The 19,791-nt window shown below is 33.2% G+C and overlaps 3 protein-coding genes across 3 annotated transcripts; 2 read left to right on the top strand and 1 right to left on the bottom strand.

Annotated features, from left to right (window-relative positions):
- Window positions 1-1,420: 1,420 nt before the first annotated feature.
- On the top strand, window positions 1,421-5,819 carry LOC25485018 (NAC domain-containing protein 17). The gene is made up of 5 exons (XM_013614117.2): window positions 1,421-2,178; window positions 3,030-3,307; window positions 3,426-3,716; window positions 4,168-4,744; window positions 5,065-5,819. Exons 1-5 carry the CDS (start codon window positions 1,983-1,985, stop codon window positions 5,436-5,438), a joined length of 1,716 nt encoding a protein of 571 aa, XP_013469571.1. The 5' UTR covers window positions 1,421-1,982; the 3' UTR covers window positions 5,439-5,819.
- A 3,182-nt stretch (window positions 5,820-9,001) lies between these two features.
- On the bottom strand, window positions 9,002-9,361 carry LOC25485017 (serine/threonine-protein kinase BRI1-like 2). Its single transcript, XM_024775099.1, has one exon. The coding sequence runs from the start codon at window positions 9,359-9,361 to the stop codon at window positions 9,002-9,004; it is 360 nt and encodes a 119-aa protein (XP_024630867.1).
- Window positions 9,362-12,747: 3,386 nt separating this feature from the next.
- On the top strand, window positions 12,748-19,134 carry LOC25485016 (cleavage stimulating factor 64). Its single transcript, XM_013614114.3, has 10 exons — window positions 12,748-12,945; window positions 13,043-13,121; window positions 13,272-13,446; window positions 14,390-14,423; window positions 14,539-14,792; window positions 14,876-14,953; window positions 16,369-16,404; window positions 16,658-17,149; window positions 17,673-18,002; window positions 18,654-19,134. The coding sequence occupies exons 1-10, from the start codon at window positions 12,849-12,851 to the stop codon at window positions 18,795-18,797; spliced, it is 1,719 nt and encodes a 572-aa protein (XP_013469568.1). The 5' UTR covers window positions 12,748-12,848; the 3' UTR covers window positions 18,798-19,134.
- The last annotated feature ends 657 nt before the right edge of the window (window positions 19,135-19,791 follow it).

Below are 19,791 nucleotides of genomic sequence, written 5' to 3'. Positions count from 1 at the left end.
ACATGAAGGGACTGACTGGCACACACATCACAACAAGGGTTGCGACTACATCACCCTTGGGGATTCCTTTTCTGCTTCTCTTTCAGTTTTGCTAGTGTTTTTGTTGGTGATTTTTTAATTTGAAATAGGATGATTAATAGTTTTTTTGAACGTGTTTTGTTTGAAGAGGAAGTTAAGGTTGATTGTTGGGTTGCAAAATTGGGTGTTCGTATTTATAGTCACGTACTAGGTTAAGATCTTTGTTGCGTGAAGAGATGCCAAAACTTGTTGTAGTGAAGATCCAATGACAAATTGTACCCCTCTTTTCCATGCAAGGACTCTGGAGAGGGTGCCAAAATGGTAAGGATTGAGATTCCAAAAAAATGCAGAAAATAACTTCCTACATGCGGTCTTTAGAGCTCAAAATGGAAAAATGAAAAAGCAAATGAAAAGAAAAGTTGAAATGATACTCGAGAAAAAATATACATTGAATTTGTGTTGTTTTCTTTACATTTTGGCATTTTGTAAAATAGTGGAATAAAACTATGTGATGATTTGTTTTTATTTTTGTTGTTGTATTTTTATTTTATTATATTATATTATATATGTTTTGAGAACTTTTGAAACAACTCTCTCTCATACTTACATGTGTTTTTATTCTCTCCCATTCTCTCTATTGTTTTTATTCAATAAGAAGAGAGGAAAAGTGACTGTCACAAAAGTTGTTTAGGATTGGTTGTACAAATATCGTTCCTCATAGTTGCTACTCCCCCGTCCCATATTATGTGACCTAGTTGACTATGTCACGTATACTAATGCACATTTTTGAACTTAAATATCTTTAATATTCTATTAAAAAATTATGAAAATTTGATATTTGGCAAATATTTATCGAGACGAATCCAACATCTTATATATTATATTTTGTCTGTATATATTAGTAGAAAAATAAGGTAAAAACATGATGTGTGGATAATACACATTTTTAAATTGGGTCATGTAAAATGGGACAGAGGGAGTATAAAATTACATAATCAAATACATCTTTTTTGAAGAAACTCTCTTCCTCGCAAACAAAGAGAAGCTTCGTAACAATTTCCATAATCACAATTTTTATTTTGTAAATTGTGATCACAATTATCATTATTGCTATTATAAATGTAAATTAATGAGAAATAATCAATGTCTATTTGGTTATAATATTTTACATCAATCTAAGATTTTCACAAAATTTTGATAGATTTTTACAAAATTTTGTTACCATATCAAAATTGTATTTTTTTAAAAAAAATTATATTGTATCCAAAATTCATACCCACAGATAATGAAAATGTGAGATCCGAAGAAAAAGTAGCGTTCACACACACACACACACAAAATACTCCAATCACATACACCAAATCTCACATGTAACCCATATTTCTCAAACCACTACCCCTTAATGACCCTCCAAAACCTATGATCCAAAAGCTTGAAGCCCACGCAATCACCAACAAGCTCGCAAACTCACTAGTCACTACCTCACTCAAAGGCACTGAATCATTCTTCCTCATTTCGTAGGAAACTTCCAACTACTTCCTTTAGCTTCCTTCTTTGACCATAACACTATCCCAAATCTTTCACCTTACAATAACCTTCATACCCTGTTATTTTTCATCCATTTTCTCTCTCGATATTTTGGGGTTTCTTTTTTTGTTTCACGACAACCTAATCTTCGAATCCTCGTACCCAGAGGTTCGATCCTATTATTTTGTTGTGGGTTTTTTGTTACACCACTTATTTATTCAAAAAGCTTGATTTTTTTGTTTTGTTATTTCTTTGGGGTGAGAAATTTGATTTTTTAATTAGGGTTTCTATTTTTTGATTCTACTATTCGATCGTCAATTCCAACTATCTAAGGCTTGAATCAGTCAATATTGTTGTGGGTTTTTGGTTTTGATCGAAAAAGTTTCGATTTTTGGTGCTGGGTAATCGAGTGTTGTTATTTTTGTCTTCTGATCGAGATGGGTGCAGTTTCGGAATCTGCTTCTGCTGATTGTTTCAGTGAGGTGATGTCGTCGATGCCCGGTTTCCGCTTTCATCCTACAGATGAGGAGTTGGTGATGTATTATCTGAAAAGGAAGATTTGTGGGAAGAAGTTGAAGTTCAACGTTATCAAAGAAACCGATGTGTACAAGTGGGATCCTGAGGATTTGCCAGGTATTTGTTCTTGCTCTTCACTCTTAATACCCTTTTATGTTTTTCTGATTGCTGATTGTTATTTTTTTGGGTTGGTTATGTTTATGTTTTTTATTTTGTTTGCTGGTTATGTTTATGTTTTTGGTTTTGTTTGATCGGTTTTTTGGTGTTGATTTGAGTATGAATGTTTAGATCTCCTTGCTGTGAATATTATGCACAGTACTTAGCAATTCAGGATTTGACCTATGCTTATTTGATATTTTGGACGTGTTTTTCAGGTTAGAGCCTCAAGAGTTGACTTCCATTTGATTCGATAAGGTTTTTGTGTTATTTGGGTTCTTTTGTTCTGTTGATCTGAGTGATTCATGTTATAACTTATGACTGGTGTTTATTCGATGGGTGGTACTGAGAACCTGGTTGTATGAGTTTCTTTTTTTAGCTTTGACCTAGTTGTAAGACTGATTAACAGTTCCTCTTCCCCTTGCGGGGTTCATTTACACTGCGAACTCTATCTATCTTTTTGGGGTACGTTGGGATCTCTTGGTTGATATGGTTGGTGGACATTTTAGACGAATTGAAGTTTCCTTCAGTGCATGATAGATCCGTAGATAGTTTTTGTTCTCAAATCCGTGTCATGTGATAATCTGCTTGTATATGTTGTTAAACATGGTTAATTGCGACCTTTTGAATTTATTTCCTTCAAATAATAGGTTAATTGCGACCTTTTGAATTTATTTCCTTCAAATAATAGGTTTTTGGAGTTCTCATGATCTATGCTATATGATTGTAGTATTGTTTCAATTTGATTGATAAAACTTACACTTTTTCATTTCTTTTTGCTTGATTGCTTACGTGCTTGTTATATTCTGCAGAACAATCTTTCTTAAAAACTGGAGATAGGCAATGGTTCTTTTTCTGTCATAGAGATAGGAAATATCCCAACGGTGGAAGGTCTAGTCGAGCAACTAGACACGGCTACTGGAAAGCTACTGGAAAAGATCGAAATGTGATATACAATTCTCGGTCAGTTGGAGTGAAAAAGACACTTGTTTTCTATCTTGGCAGAGCTCCTAGTGGTGAGCGAACTGATTGGGTTATGCATGAGTACACCATGGATGAAGATGAGCTTAGGACATGCCGTGATGTTAAGGTATTACCTTCAACTGACTATTTTGATTTAAAATTATTGTTTCTGTTGGTTGTTTTGATGGCTAAAATAGTATTATTTATTTACTGACTGTCAAATTTTGATATAAATTCATTATCAGGACTATTATGCACTTTACAAGGTTTTCAAGAAAAGTGGACCGGGTCCTAAGAACGGTGAGCAGTATGGTGCACCATTTAAAGAAGAAGAATGGGCAGATGATGATGTTGTAGATTTTAATGTAAATTCAGTTGACCGGGAGGTTCCAGAGGCTGCTATTGACAATGTTATTGATCAGCATCAGCTGCAGCCGTTGTTTGATGATGAAATTGATGAAATCATTAAAGGGATGCTTGATGTTGAGCCTGTCCTTGACCAGCAACATGTGAATGGTTATGTTGACTTTCCTCAGGTGTGTGATCTGCCTGGAGTATTTTTTTCCTAAAATTCTTATAAATTTACTTATGCCTTTATTCCTTTTTGGTTGTTGCGGGTAGGGGGAGGTACTTGAATCAGTACTATGTATGTAATCATCTGTTTTAATTTCCTGTTTTTGTAGTTTTGATCTCAATGTTCATAAATTGATACCCATCTGACCAAAAAAACTTCGCAGCTTTTTATAAGGGTTTTGGTGGTTGTAGTTTTTCTTGTTTGGTTAAAATATGTGAAAATCTGCACTCCGGGTTCGGTTTTGTTTTTTAAAAATGCCATGTTTAAATGTCTCTACTGTTAATAAAGAACGAGAGCCAGGAACTCAGTTTTTCTGATCGTAGTATTGTTCTTCTCTCTTGTTTTCCTTCTATTGGTCTTCTCTCTTATTTTCTAAATAACCGCTGACAGACATTTTTCCATGAATCATATAGGTTGATGATGAAGAAACACGAAATGTGGTCATGGATCAATTCTACGAGGCCATGGTATTCCCTGATCCAAGTGAAAAACAGCAATCTAGCAGTCAGCTTTATGATGCGCAGCCCAGCTTTGACTTCAATCATCAATCAGTTGATTCTCACTTGTGTATTTCTGAAGCACCTGAGGTCACTTCCACTCCGAACATTCAAAGCGGGGAGGGGCTTGTCTTTTATGAGGAAGGCTTCTTGGAAATTAATGATCTCATTGATACCGAATCTACATTTTCAAATACGGATAAGCTTAACAACGATCTCATTGAGAACCTCCAGTTTGAAGATGTGTTGAGTGAATTTGATCCTTACCAAGATGCAGAGATGTTTCTTTGTGGTCTGGGGTCTATTAACGAAGAAACAGTTTCACATGCATATATGAATAACGCTGGCAGCAATATTGAAAATCAGAGTTACCAGTTGTTGTCCAATCCAGAAGACGTAAATCAAACTGTTGATGAATTCTGGATGCATGTTGAAAGAAACACCCGCAGTCCAGCTGAAGGTTATGATGGTTCTTTCTCTCTAACAAATCCAGGTATAGTAATTGGCACAAGCTACAATGTTGCTCAACTGGCAAATAATGATTTTACTTTCTTCGATTTGGATGGAGATTCAAGCTTCCCATCTCATTTCTGCTGAGCTCGTCACAGTTTACTGCTCCTGGTTGACACGCCAACTTGCGCGTGGCAGAAACCTTTATGGAGTTTAAATTTTGTGATATTTAGAGAGCTTTAGAAATTAAAACTAAAACTTACGACATTATATTTCTGTTTTTGAGCCAATTTCAAGTGGCTCTTCTGCTTAGAAAATGTCATAGGCTGTCCCTAATTTGTCATAGTTTTTGGTCATGTTTAGGTGTCGTGTGTGACTCTGTCGGCTTTCCTACTGAAAGCACTGAAAATCAAAGAAGCACTGTCGAAGATGTTAAAACAAGTAGATTATCCTCTGCTCTATGGGCCTTTGTTGATTCAATACCTACTACTCCTGCATCAGCTGCTGAAAATCCTTTGGTGAATCGGGCTTTGAATCGAATGTCTAGCTTCAGCAGGGTGAAGATCAAGCCCACCGACAACAACATTGCTGCAGGTAATAATGACACTGCAACTATGAAGAGAGCAGGCAGAAAGGGAGTCTCATTCCTTTTCTTCCCGATTCTTATTGCTTTATGTGCTTTCTTGTGGGTTTCTATTGGAAATTTAAGACTATTAGGGAGATGTGTCTCCCCTTGAATATGTAAATCCAAAGTTTTGCTGCTATAGATATATTTTGTCTGAGATCTCTTCAGAATTAAATGAAAGCAGTACACTTCTAACATAATCTGAAAATAAAAATATTTTATTTGTTGTAAATATTCAACTCAAGGTAAGGTTAAGGATAAGCCAAATTCAGCCTTAATTCTAGAGTAGGGGCTTGTATCGGAATTTGAAACATCCACAAAAATCTCAATCAGTTGCTAAACATGTATAACTTCATTTCTGTTTTCTTTTTTGGTCCCACGTAGTATCAAGTTTTGGTCATCTTTTATTCTACAGGGTTAAGATCAAAATTTGTGAAATGTGTACATAGACTATTTCTATAATAGTATTATATACGAGCTATTTTTGTTATCATTTCTTATACGTAGTAACTTATTCAGCATTGGTATACTTTTTTTTTATTTTTTTTTTTATTTTTTTTATTTATGTCATTTACTTTATGATGAATAAATATGTTGTTTCTCCCTGGAGAAGAGAAACACAATCAGCAACAACTTATCGTTTTTTTACCGCAGCACCAAAACTCCAAGCTCATTCCCCCACAACCAACATATTGAGCTTAGTGCTCAATGAATTCCACACAATTTTCTGGTGAACTTTTTTAGATTTCTCATCTATTAGTTATTGCTAAAAATTTCACAAGAAAATTGATATGGTAGCTCGTTCTATTTCCAAGACGTTGCTAGTTTGTGTGTATTCATTGAGTTCTAACATCATTAAGTTTGGTCGGGTGGGCAATGAACCTCGGTGTTTTAGTGTTTTGGAAAATGGTAAGCATGTGTTTCTCTTCAGGGTTAGTATTGTATCGTTGTTGACATTTAATTTATGGTAAATAAATATGTGGTATCATTGATTCACCGATTTGTAAATTATGAGTGAAAGACATCGTCGTTATTATGGTTATATTTTTCATGGTGAAAATAAATCCAAATCAGGATTATTTGAAAGATAAAAAATTTAGTTTAGCTCCGTGTAGAAGGTTATCAGTGGACGTACTTATAGTTCTGCTTGCAAAATTTGTAATGTACCCAGCATTAAAATTATATTGCAAGTGCTGTCTTTTGGATCATCATGCAATTCCTAGCATTGCAGTGGTAAGATGATAGGTTTTAAATGTAGTTTTATACAAGTTTGCAAAAGCTGAATCAAAACTTGCCACTTTTTTTATGGGGGTGATGGTATCATAAACTGAGAAATATTTGACTTAAACTGAACTCAGGTTTTGTGAATAGCGTTAATCTTTGGTCATTTTGAGGATGAGTATAAAGTATTGTGGAGCAAATCGTAATCTTTGTAGTTTATCAATGTATTAAAACAATGAAAACATTATGAGTGTGTCTTTTAGTGTGTGGACTAAACTGACTAAAGAAATGAACATGCGAGGATCAAACATTTATGAATGTTTTTGAATGTTACCATATTATTGGTAGGAAAATGACATTGCTGCGGGAGAGACATAGATGTAGCTTTTACTCTTTAAACAAGATTTTTATTTTCTCACCGTGCAAGATTAGGAGATGGAACACTTAACCATTTATTCAAAGGACTCACTTACATCTTTATCATTTAGATCTTGTTGATATGTTTTAGTGATTTTAATAATTATAATGAGGTCACTTTACATTTAAAGACTAAAATGTCTGTTTATTTAGGGGTGTGTATTGGATTAAGATTTTAAAGATTTTTAAAAGATTTTTTTTTATTATAAAAAGGTTTTGTGATTTTTTTATTATCAAATTTTGAATGATTATTTAATAAATTGGATTTTGATGGATTTTGGGAATTTCTTATGAATATTTTTTCTTTTAAGATTTTACTCACTCTTTAACTCTCTCGTAAATAAAATAAAATAAATAAAAGAATATGTATTGAGATATTTTTAAATAGAGTATGTATTGAGAATATTATTTAGTTTATGTTCAATAAGTTTTTTTTTGTGATAATAAAGATTTAAATAAATGAAAAACACTTCAGAAAGCCTACAACCAAAAGATGTGAATGTTTTTTTTTTTTTTTTGTCAAGTAGTCTAGTGGCTAGAACTCACACAATTTAATTGTGGAGAAGTGGAGTGTCCAGGGTTCGAACCCCGGCTCCTGCATATAATATGCAATATCCCTACCAACTGAGCTAAACTCACGGGGATAGATGTGAATGTTATTATTATGAAAAATGCTAAGTTTTCTAAAAATATTGTTTATTAAGTGATTATAAATGATGACTTTGGCATAGAAGGTTGTGTATTTATTAGTTAATAAGTATTGCATTTGTTTAGTGATTTTTATTATTTTTTTACATTTTATCAAGTTAAAAAAGTAACAGAAAATTGAAATTTTTTAACTCAATAAAGTCTTTACATTTGAAATGATTTTAATATTGTAGGTTGAAGAGAATGCTAACAACACATATTTTAACATACATTTTTTAACACACTCTCTTTAATTGATTAATATTTACATCGGACCCACAATATTTATATGGGATCCATATGATTTGGTAGGATTCATATATATTTTAATCAATTAAAGAGAGTGTGCTGAAAAACGTGTGTTCTTCGTGGTAAAAAAGTGCTACTCCTGTTTTTTTATTTTTTATTCAGACGGAGGAGGAGGAACTGAGCAAGAATCTTTGATATAGACTCTGGAGATAATAAATATGCTAATGAACAAGGTAGGCCATTGATATTTGATGGAGTAAACCTCTTCAAGGTCAAGGGTTGCGTTGAAGTGGCAATTTTTAATTTCTTGGTCAGTTCTTAATGTCCAATAGAAGATTGTGTGACTTGTTCAAATCCTATAAGCACAAAAAAAATGTTCAAATCCTATCTATAATATTCTTGTTCTTTTGGTAGAAACAAAGAATAGTTTTCAGTTGAAAGCTGAATTTTTTCCATGAATATTAAGTTAACTCGGTTGTGAAAATGAATATTTCGTATTTATAACTATATATATTAGTATCACTTTTTTTTTTGCTGAAATGAAAATTATAAGGCTAAATAATTGGATTAGGAAAGAAAGAAAAAACTAACATTTCATGTTGGAAAAAAATTCAAGCCAATGTTATTTTTTTAAAGGCTTAAATAAGTAAAAGGTCCATGTAAGTTGGTGCATTTTTTGTTTTAGTCCCTGTAAATTTTTTTGTTGCGAGACAAACCCTGTATTTACTAAACGTTTTGGATCTAGTCCATGCCGTCCAATTCTGTGAAAAAAAAACGATGACCTGGCTAACGGAGCAATACGTGGCACTTCGTGAGTTGGCACTAGTTGATGACTGAGGTTAGTACAGGGACTAAAACCAAAAACGCAATTTAACATAGGGACTAATTTAAAAAAACGTAATCATCAATTTTTAAATTTAAAAAACCAGTCTTTCCTTCTTCTTCCTCTCTCTGTTCTTTCCTTCTTCTTCCTCTATATGTTCTTTCTTTAATTGTTTGCGCCCAAAAACTCAAACCCCATTTTCTTCGACAATGTTTTCTCATTTCATTTCTCATTCATCATCAAATGGGTTGCCTATAAGTGCCAATTACTTCTTTCAGTTATGCTTCATTTGTTCCTCCTTGAGTCTCCAAAAGTAAATCAGTGTTAATTACATCCATTTGTTTCCCTTCGTGCACCTTAATCTTAACCCATCCAACCAAGTTTGTGTCACCAAAATCCTCCTTATCATCAGGCTTTTTCCCATTAAGAAGTTCCAACATTACAACACCAAATGAATAAACATCACCCTTTGCAGTGCACTTGAAACTTTGGTAATACTCTGGTGGAACATATCCAGGTGTTCCTGCTAGTGTGCTTACACTGAGATGTGTATCAAGTGCACTTATTAGTCTTGCCATTCCGAAATTCAAGACTCTTGACTCCATTTCATTGTCAAGTAATACATTGCTTGACTTCATGTCTTTGTGTATGATCTGAGGGATGCAATTATGATGCAGAAAACAAAGTCCTATAGCAGCACCTCTTGCAATCTTCTTCCTTTCTTCCCATGTTAAAATTCGTCAATCACATGTCTTTATTCTTCTGTGGAGCATATCTACTAGGCTTCCATATTCCATGTATTCATAAACAAGTAGCCTCTCTTCTCCTACTTTGCAGTATCCCAATAAAAGGGACAAGGTTTTTATGCTTGATTTTTTCTAAGGTTTCCATCTCAGCCATGAATTCTCTATCACCTTGACAACTCAGTCGAATGAGCTTCTTTATCGCGACACATGTTTCGTCTTTGAGTGTGGCCTTAAAACACTTCACCAAAACCACCACAACCAACGAGGCTTGCTGCTGAGAAGCCATTGGTTGCTTCAATCAACTGTGAGAATTTAAGCTTTCTCAATTACCTCTGAAACGTTGTAATATTAATGCTTAATGGCTCTTTCTCTTTATCAATTTTCCATGTTGTAGCAGCATGGCATGCGAATTGGAGATGAACATCCTCATAATTTTTCTGCAACCACATATTGGCAACTCATCATGATTGACAAATGGAATGAGAATACATTGTTCAATAAAATGGGTTTTTGGTGTTAGGGCGCAAAGCTATGGAAGGGTGGGAATGGCATAAATGAAGAAGAGAGAAATAACATAGTGAGGAAGAAGGTGGAAATAATATGTTTTAAAATTCAAATTTTGATGATTATGTTTTTTATTTCCGTCTCTATGTAAATTTTCGTTTTTGGTTTTAGTCCCTCTAATAACCAATTGTCGACTCATCATATGCCATGTATTAGTCCGTTAGTCAGCGAAGTGTTTTTTTGACAAGAACGCACGGCAGGGACGAATGTCAAAATGTTTAGTAAATACAGGGGTTGTTTCGCAACAAAAAAGATACAGGGACTAAAACCAAAAAAGCGCGAACTTACAAGGGCCTTTTTTCTTATTTAAGCCTTTTTTAAATGACAAATGTTGGTATATTAGTTTTTTTTAGAAACAAAAATGGTATATAATCACACAAACAGAGACACCTCTTTGCCACAAGGCGTACCAGAGAGGGTTTGAACGAATGTTAATATTTTCTTCCTTGTGAGGTTTTGAACTTTGAACATCTACTGTTTACCTCCTTTAATCGCTTAACTCAAACAAGAGAGCAACCCATTTACCCGATTTCAACTAAAGTATACTTTGAAAGACTCAACTATTACTTTGCAAGGCTAAATTTGTTTTTAGTCCTATAAATATTCAGAATTTCTTTTTTAGTTCCTATAAAGTAAAATCACATTATTTAATCCCTATAAAATTTTGTGTTAGTATTTTTAATCTCTATAAAATTTTCGTCAACATTTTTAGTCTTTGTAAAAATTTCCGTCAACATTTTTGATCCCTAAACATCCTAAAGAAAAATGCTAGCGAGGCTAAAAAATATGATTTTATTTTGCAGGGATTAAAAAACGAATTTCAGAATATTCATAGGGATCAAAACATATTAATTAACCCTACTTTGTAATCCAAGCGGACATAGTATTCTAAACATGAAAATAGGAGAGAAAGAAAGAGAGTACTAAATGGATATGATCTTAACTCAAACGGTCGATGGATACATTTTCTCATCCAAACAAAATTGACTACATTTGCTTGCTATCGATTAAGATTTTAAGATTTACATGGACAAAAGACATATTTAGCCCTAAAATGAATAGGAAAATTTGGGATAAACCGTTCATTATTCATTTTTATCTTTATCAACTCAACTTTTTTCAATTTTAAAATTTATTCAAATTAACACCATAACTGCAGGTAATTTAAAAACTAACTACATATTTAATTGATTTTTTTTGTAACATATTTTATTTTCAATTTCAAATTTAAATAGATTTAAATTGAATATTAAACTCAAATTGAAATATTAGATAAATTAAAATATAAGATAAAACAAATACACAATGAAATACATGTATGCTGGTAAAATGTAAAAACACAATAATTGTATGAGTGGCACCACATCTAGAATATATTCTTATGTAAAAAAAATTAATGTAAAAATAAACATTCAAAGATATTAAATTATTTCCCATTAAAACACTCTTGACCAAAACACCAAGCAAAGAAAAAAAAAGGTCTTGACCATTTACTATACTTTAAGAAAAAAATACAAAATTTGTCCAAAAAATGCAATTAAAAAAAATAAATTTAATTTTACAAAATAGAAAAAGAGGTTTGAATTTAGCATATACTATAATTAAATGTTTTTTTATAAATAAGATTAAAATAAACATTATTTAATGTTCAATATTGTTTCTATAAGAAAGGTCTTGTTTCTTTTATTGTGTGGGTTAGTTGTGATTTAACTATTTTTCTATGCACAATTTAAATAATCTTAGTAAAAAAACACAATGATAACAAAGATAATATAGATCTGTAAAAAAAAAAAGAACAACGATAATATAGATAATAATTTTAGTCAAAAAATCTATTATAAAAACGATGATATGGATAAAAGTGTTTAAATGAAGGATAAACAATGAAAAAAAAGGCACGTTATTTTTTTTTTTCCCAAGTAATTAAGAGGTTAGAAATTTATATGTGGGATGTTCAGGATTTGAACTTTGATTCCTACATATATTATGCATTGTCTCTACCAACTAAATTAAGTTCAAGGAACAAAACACATTTTATTTTACTAGCGGAGAGACGAACACCGAACACTATTATGCGTGTCTGTCCACTCTTTTTATTATGGTTTGTATAATTTTGATTACAATTTTTAAATATTAATGGATTTTAATATTTAAAATATTTGATCTCACATATGTTAAGAGGACTTATTTTTGTGAGGATGTATATGATAAGAGTCACTAATTTACTCTTTAATTGCTCCTTTGAAAATATATACTTGATTAAATTTATAGTGACATATACTTGATATAGTTTGTTACACTATTTTTAAGAATAAATGAAAAAAAATTAGACATATACTTATTATATCGTGTTTGTTACACGATATATTTTGTGTGGTAAAAAAATATATATCATGTTTGTTACACTTTTTTTAATATTCGAATTCACTATCTTTTTCAAATGATAAAGAGAAAATCGAACATACACAATTTATTACATTTTATTTTAATATTTAAATTTATTCTATCTATTTATTATATGTGTTATCTGTATTAAAATTTTAGTGTAATTTTGTAAAAAAAAAAAAGTCAGTCAAAAAGATAAAAAAAATATACATTTTAATGTAAAAAATAAAAATAAAAAATTACATAACTGAATTGTTTAGGTGTGAAGAAAACACAAAATAGAGCATTATTACGGTTGTATTTTTCACATAAATAGAGCATGAGCATAAGATCAGAATCAGAAATAAAACAGAATAAAATAAAATAAAATAAACCCTTCTCTTCTTCGTCGAAGATCGGAACGGAGAGTGTGGTGGTGGAACAAACGCTTATGGTAGTAAAGAGGAAGAAGATTGGAGGAGCAACGCTTCACCTTCTTCCTCTCGATTTCATGGCTGCTCCTCAGTCCCAACATCGCACTGTCTTTGGTATATTTATCTTCCTATCTTTTTTTTTTTTTGTTCTTGTTCTTTTCATTTTGAAAAATTTAACATTTTTTTTATGTTTCTACGACAATTTTTGTAGTTGGGAACATACCATATGATGCTACAGAGGAACAGCTTAAGGAAATTTGTCGGGAGGTTGGTCCTGTTATCAGTTTTAGGTAACTTTCAATTTTTTTCATATCAATTTGATTTGTTTTATGTTAAAAAAGGATTTTTATGTGTTTGTAGTTGTGGGTAAGTCATGTTTTGATAAAAAAAATTGATTTTTTATGTTGGGTTTAAGTGTGTTGATTTTCTGTTATGTGTAGATTAGTTACTGATAGAGAAACTGGGAAACCTAAGGGTTACGGATTCTGTGAGTATACGGATGAAGAAACGGCGTTAAGTGCTCGTAGGAATCTTCAGGGTTATGAAATTAATGGACGTCAATTACGTGTTGATTTCGCGGAGAATGATAAAGGGAATGATAGAAATAAAGATCAGGTATATTGTTGGAACTTTGGAATTACGTTTAACAAATCTTTGCTTTGTTTTCTTTTAGATTTTGTTAGGACTGGAAGTAGAGGGAGGGAAAGAAAAGGGAAGGGTTTTTGAGGTAAAGGGAGGGAAAGGAGAATGGCAGGGAGACAAGTCTCCCACCTTGTTTGAGTGAAGGGGACTTTTGTAAAGTTTTTAAAGCTCCCAAACAAAGGAATTTATAACACAACCATTTTTCTTCCCTCCTAAAAGAAGTGCAGTAGGTGAACATAATAGCACATGAAATCCTAACTTTTTGTAAAGACATACATACCCTGAAAGTCATGCATTATGGGTCACGTGTTATCATGATTGTATTTACTACTCCCCGTGGCCCAAATTATAAGTCACTTTGGCAATTTCACAAAAATTAAGAAATGCAACTAATGTTGTAACGTATGAGAAAGAAATTATATGAAACCTTACAATAATTATCCTTCATTAATGTTTCAATGGTAGTGTAAAGCGACTTATGATTTTAGACAATTTTTTCTCCCAAATGGCTCATAATTTGGGATTGGGATGGAGGTAGTATTTCTAAATATATCTGTTTTTCCAAATATATTGATCAGTGTGAGACCAAAAGGAAACAGTTACTATTCTATTCAAATAAATATGAAATTGATTTCACATTGGTCAATGTCTTTTATTTGTTTGTAATTATATTTTTGACCAATTAAATTGAGTTATCAATTATCACTCCAAGCTGTTACAAAAATAATAGAGTGATGTAGATATGTTGAAGTTCACCATCAATTTCAAATCTGGTGTGAAGATTTTGTAAAGATTTCGTTGTTGTTGCCACCTCCTTCCAACCCATTTTTTCATGCTCGTATAGGTAAACAAATAAGCCGCGTGCTTAATTTCAGTTCCATCATGGATTAAAATGTTCCTTTTTCTTTTACTGCAGGGTCGCGGGGGACCAGGAATGACAACAAATGCAGGTCAGTTCTTTACGATCACTCTATTCTTATGTTTTGTGATAATTTATCTTATGCATAAAATCACTATTTTTTTTTGTCCTGTGTTTTCATTTTCTCTTTTTTTTTACCGTTAAAGATCCTCAGAAACAAGTAGGCATCCCAGCTGTTCAAGGGGAATCCACTCAAGCAGCTCAACATCAACCTATGGGTCTTCATATTGCCGTAACAGCTGCAGCTGTCATGACTGCAGCTCTAGGTGGTGCTCAGACTGGCATCCCGTCAAATCAAAATGGTTTGCAGAGTCAGCAAGCATTAGCAAATGATCCTTTAACTTTGCATCTGGCTAAGATGTCCAGGAGTCAGCTATCTGAGATAATCTCAGAGCTTAAGGTAAGTACTGGGTAAAGCTAACTTCTTTTTTAACTAGATAATCTTTTCTTTTCTTGACTTGTTTGTTGTTGTTATGATGGCAGGGAATGGCTACACACAACAAGGACTTGTCTCGCCAGCTGTTGCTTTCAAGGCCACAGTTGCCTAAGGCTCTTTTTCAGGTATAAACCTATAAATTTTTCTCACATTTCAATTCCTTTGTGCATGTATGCAAGCACAACATTATTTGATAACGAACTTGTCCCTATTTACAAATTCTTGTATGTTTTAGATTTCCTTGGCTATAGCCCTTCATTCTGACGCAAGCACAACATTATTTGATAACACACTTATCACAAATTCTTGTATGTTTTAGATGTCCTTGGCTATATTCCTTCATTCTGACTATATGCTTGATGTCTAACTGCATAATGAGGGGGTTGAACAAATGTGAAAAGAATGATAATAACTAAGATAGTTGTAGTGGGTAATGATTTAAAATCAGACAGATAGGGTTGAAAGATTTTCTTAACCAAAAAAAACCTGACAGATAGGGTTGAAAGATTTTTTTAAGCAAAAGAAGAATGAATCATTGGATGACCTTTGTTCGTATTTTTCAATTTAAGTGCAGCGATGATCTGTGAGTTTGCTGGTTGTTGAAATCTGACCTTAGTTTAACAAGTCTAACAAGATCAATAACACTCTACAAGCCAGTTAGTCCCAAGATTATTGTAAATATAGGGAGAGAGTTTTTCTGGATGTGCTTGAGTGATTTGCACTCAGCTGATCTTCTATTTATACACTCATACAAATTAATACAATTTACATTTACAAGGAGATTAATAACATTGCCGATTCATAAGTGCATGTTGGATATTCTCTAGATTCATGGCTAGCTAACTATGTAGACGAATCTGAATATAATTGCTGCAACTCCCAGTACTAATATTAATTCCAACTCCCCATGGAAGGTGGAACTCCCAATACTATCTGTCCATCTCTTGAGAGCCATGTGCTCACCTCCAAAGGTTGCTTTTTTCTAGGATTTCTATGTTATTCCTTGGCCTTAGAGACTTGTAGTAGTTTATGGGCTTTGATCACACACAGTTGTTCTAGGATCTATGTATGTTTCGCAGCAATTGGTGTCTCTGACGTGCAATCATATAATTGACTTCCTTGAGCATCCATCTATCTATATACTAGTTTTTCTGTAGTGCCTTGTGCATATAAATTGATCTCATAATGTGATAAGCTTTGAACACACAGTTGTTCTGGGATCTATGTATGGTTCACAACAATTGGTGTCTTGATCGTGTAACCATTTAATTGAGTTCCTTGAGCATTCGTCTATTTATAGAATAGGGTCTTTCTGTCCTAAGTTATTTCTGATATCTCTGTCTCTTGTTGTTATGTTCTATCCAACGAACGGCATTTGTTACTTTATTGAATATAGAGTTTGGGTATTTTTTTGCCTCTAAGTTGAAAGTTTTAACCTATTTATATATGATTTAGTTTCATTGGACCTATATTTAGAGATTAATGTTTGAATAATTTCTTCGACCATTAAATAAATATTTACAATTTTTTGTTATTGCAGGCTCAGATAATGCTAGGGATGGTCAACCCCCAAATGGTATGTTTTGTTTCACTACCTTTTTTCTTGATTAAATTCCATTTTCATGGCAAATTTTTGTCATCCATGACTTAGGATTTGATTTAGGGTATTTCCAATTTCCAAAGCTTTTAACTGAACATGCTAATTTGTTGATTAGCATTTGCATATTCTAAGACAGTTCGAAATTGAAATAAGAATCAGCCAATATTTTATTACTGCTTCTGAAGAGTAGATATGTTTTTAACTTTATTTGTAATGATAATTCTTGCAGTTACAAATGCCAAACCTTAGACAAGTTTCAGATCAACCCTCGCAGTCTTTAATGAATGAAGGCCACCTTGGTCAGACTCAACAAACATTGGTTCCGACTGTGGCTGGTCTACCTCCTTATGGACAGAGCAAGTTGCAGTTTGGCTTGACACCTTATATTCAAGAAGGCCAAGTCAGCACTCTCCCTCATAACCCTTCGGTTCCTAGTCAATTGACCGCAAATCCAAAGCCTCCTCTGCAGCCCAGAATTCCCCCTCAACATCATCAAAGCAACCATTTTGTACAGCCTGGAGCAGGGCAGAATAATTTAATACTTCCTTCCATACGTCCCCCAACTACGGGCAATTTTTCTGCTAGGCCTCCATTTCAACAGGCAAATTCAACTGTCGTGAACCAGCAACCGCATGCCTCATTTCTACAACAACCAGTACGTGTTGGAAGCTCAACTGTCTCACATAATATTCATATGGTTCGTCCAGATGCAAGCTTTCAGGTGCCAAATTTTGCTTGTGTTATTTTGTCTTCACTCTTCATATTTGCCTAGATTTGAGTGTTTTGAACAATGTATTGGTAAAATTTGTAGTTAAGATTAGAATGTACTACGCATTTAGGTCCATCAGTCTTGCTTTGTGTATTTAATTTATATTTTAACCGCAGTTTGTATGGAAAAGGAAAGATGCCTGTAGCATAGTATAAGAGAGAATGCAAAACCAAACATGTGATTGATACACACATCAACTAAGAGCAATTCCAATGTGGGTTCTTAGGAGTTCTTAGAGGGTTCACCATTAGAGTACTTTGCATGGCATTCCGGGTGGAAAATAGGTTCTTACAGAAGCACACACTCTTACCAAAATTTAAGAATAATTTTTTTTTTGAGAAAGTAATGGCCAAGTATATACTACATGTAAAAGCCGATCTCTCTTCATTCTACTCTTCTCCTTAGCTGGTTTCAACTTCTTTTTTTGTTTGATTTCATTTTTAAAGTGAAGCACCTAACTTCATTTATTAAACAGGCTGGTCCCTCCATGCCATCTGGTGTTTCTCAGTTATTTAGCAAGGAAGGTGATAGACCTTCCAACGCTCTTGAGGATTGGGCCAAGAGTAGTAGTAAATATTCCAACATATCTTTCGGAGTAGAGAATACAGGCGTGGTTCATGATAATCCAGAATCCTTTACTCGACCATCAAAGCTCACTAGATTGAATGATGGAAGGGGTCTCTCTGCTGGGACTTCAGACGTACCTATTTCCAACGGATCATCCCATGTTCTCGGAAGTAGCTCATTACCTGTACCTGCAGTTCCTAAAGCAGATGTGCGGCACTCTGATCAACAATCTTCACAGGTATGTCATGCAACTTGGTGATTCATAGATGCCAAGTGACAATGAATAATTTTCTCAATCATGATTTTGTTAGATGCTTTGGTATTGGTTTTGTTAATCTTTTTAATAAATTGGATCTTTGCAATTTTCTTTACTACTACTTAAATAATTAGGGGGCAATAAGTGTATGAGTGGCTAACTAATAATTGTTATCTTGGTTTGTGAAAGCATCATATAAATGAGTGAAAATTTCCCAAAAAACTGGCTCTTAAAAAGAATAGAGATATTAAATTCTAATGTAGGAATGTATTTTGAATGAAGGATTTGGATCTTCTCATCATGAAAATGCATTGGACACCACTTATAATTTTTATAAGCTGTAGAGCCCAATGCATTTTAATGGTGAAATCATCCACATAACCCTCAAGTTTTTTTCACAATTGAGAGGATCCAAATTCGTTGAATGAGAGTATTTAAAAATGGGGAATAGGAGGATCGAACGGTGGAGATTAAAGAACATGACCCCCTCATGTTTTGTTTTCAACATGAGAGGATTCACTTCCGTCTAATGCTGCTATTCTGATTTGTCTTGTCACAATCTTATTTGATCCATGTAACGAGCGATTCCTGATATATAAAATCACCATTCTTATTATCCTTGCTCAATTGCAGCTTCCATCTGATGTGGAGTCTGTTTTACTGCAACAAGTGTTGAATCTAACACCAGAGCAATTGAGTTCTTTGCCACCAGAGCAGCAACAACAGGTCATTCAGCTCCAACAAGCGCTTAAGCGAGATCAGATGCAGCACTCATAACACACAGGAACAGATAATTGAAATATGCAGCAGCTATTTATTTCCGGCGAATGTGGTCTGTTTTGCCAACTCAATTTCCGGAAGATGGTTTGACAGAAACCGAGTCTGCCGCTTGTACATTAGCATTTGATGTAGATTAGGTTCAGAGTATCGAAATTCTTTTTTTCAGTTTTCATTTTTTTTTTGTAATTGTTTTCTAATTACATGTCTAAACATTTATTGTTGCGGTGAGAAGCTCCAAATGAGCGTGTACGAGATCATTAGAAAAGATATGCTGTACTGTACCATAATAATAATAATAAATAATAATAATTATGCTGGTTGAAATTTTGCAATCCTTTTCTTGTGTTGTGGACTGAGTATATTTAGTGTTTATTTGGACTTATAAGTTATATAACCATGGCTTAAAAAAAAATATATTTAACCATATAAACTTGAATATGTAGCTGTCTCTTGTACCAAGTTCTGCGCTATTGCTGAGACCGCTTAAAGTTAAGACAACACTCAATATGCCAAACAATTGAATCTACTCTCAATATTCAACACTGCAATATCTGTTTCTTTCAATACAAACTAAATAAGTTATTTTTGCTCCAACATACATGCTTAATATTTAAGCACATTCATTTTCATTTCAAAGTAAGTTACCAGAGAAGCTACTGCTATGAGCTTTAGAGTAATGTGTATGTAGTGGAACTGCGTCCAAAAGCAAGTTTCTGGAGAATCTACGACTTTGAGCTTTAAACACACCACACAGTGTGGTATCCATTGCGGTTCAAAATAGGTGTTAAGACTAGTATCAATTTTGCATGGAAGACCTTTAATGCACTCTTTTAAGCTGCTATCGTAGTGCTTTCGAGATAATAACATGACTCCTTCGAAGAAAACTGTTATACCATTTTGTCACTTTTTGTTTTTGTTTTAACTTCTATATAAGTATAAAACATGTAAAAATTGATTTTTCTTTTTTGGCATAAGTATATGATAGTTCGAT

Source organism: Medicago truncatula, chromosome 1, assembly GCF_003473485.1.
Source record: "Medicago truncatula cultivar Jemalong A17 chromosome 1, MtrunA17r5.0-ANR, whole genome shotgun sequence".
NCBI classification, from domain to species: Eukaryota; Viridiplantae; Streptophyta; class Magnoliopsida; order Fabales; family Fabaceae; genus Medicago; species Medicago truncatula.
The sequence above is the reverse complement of the archived record's forward strand: the minus strand, read 5'-3'. Positions and strand labels throughout refer to the sequence as shown.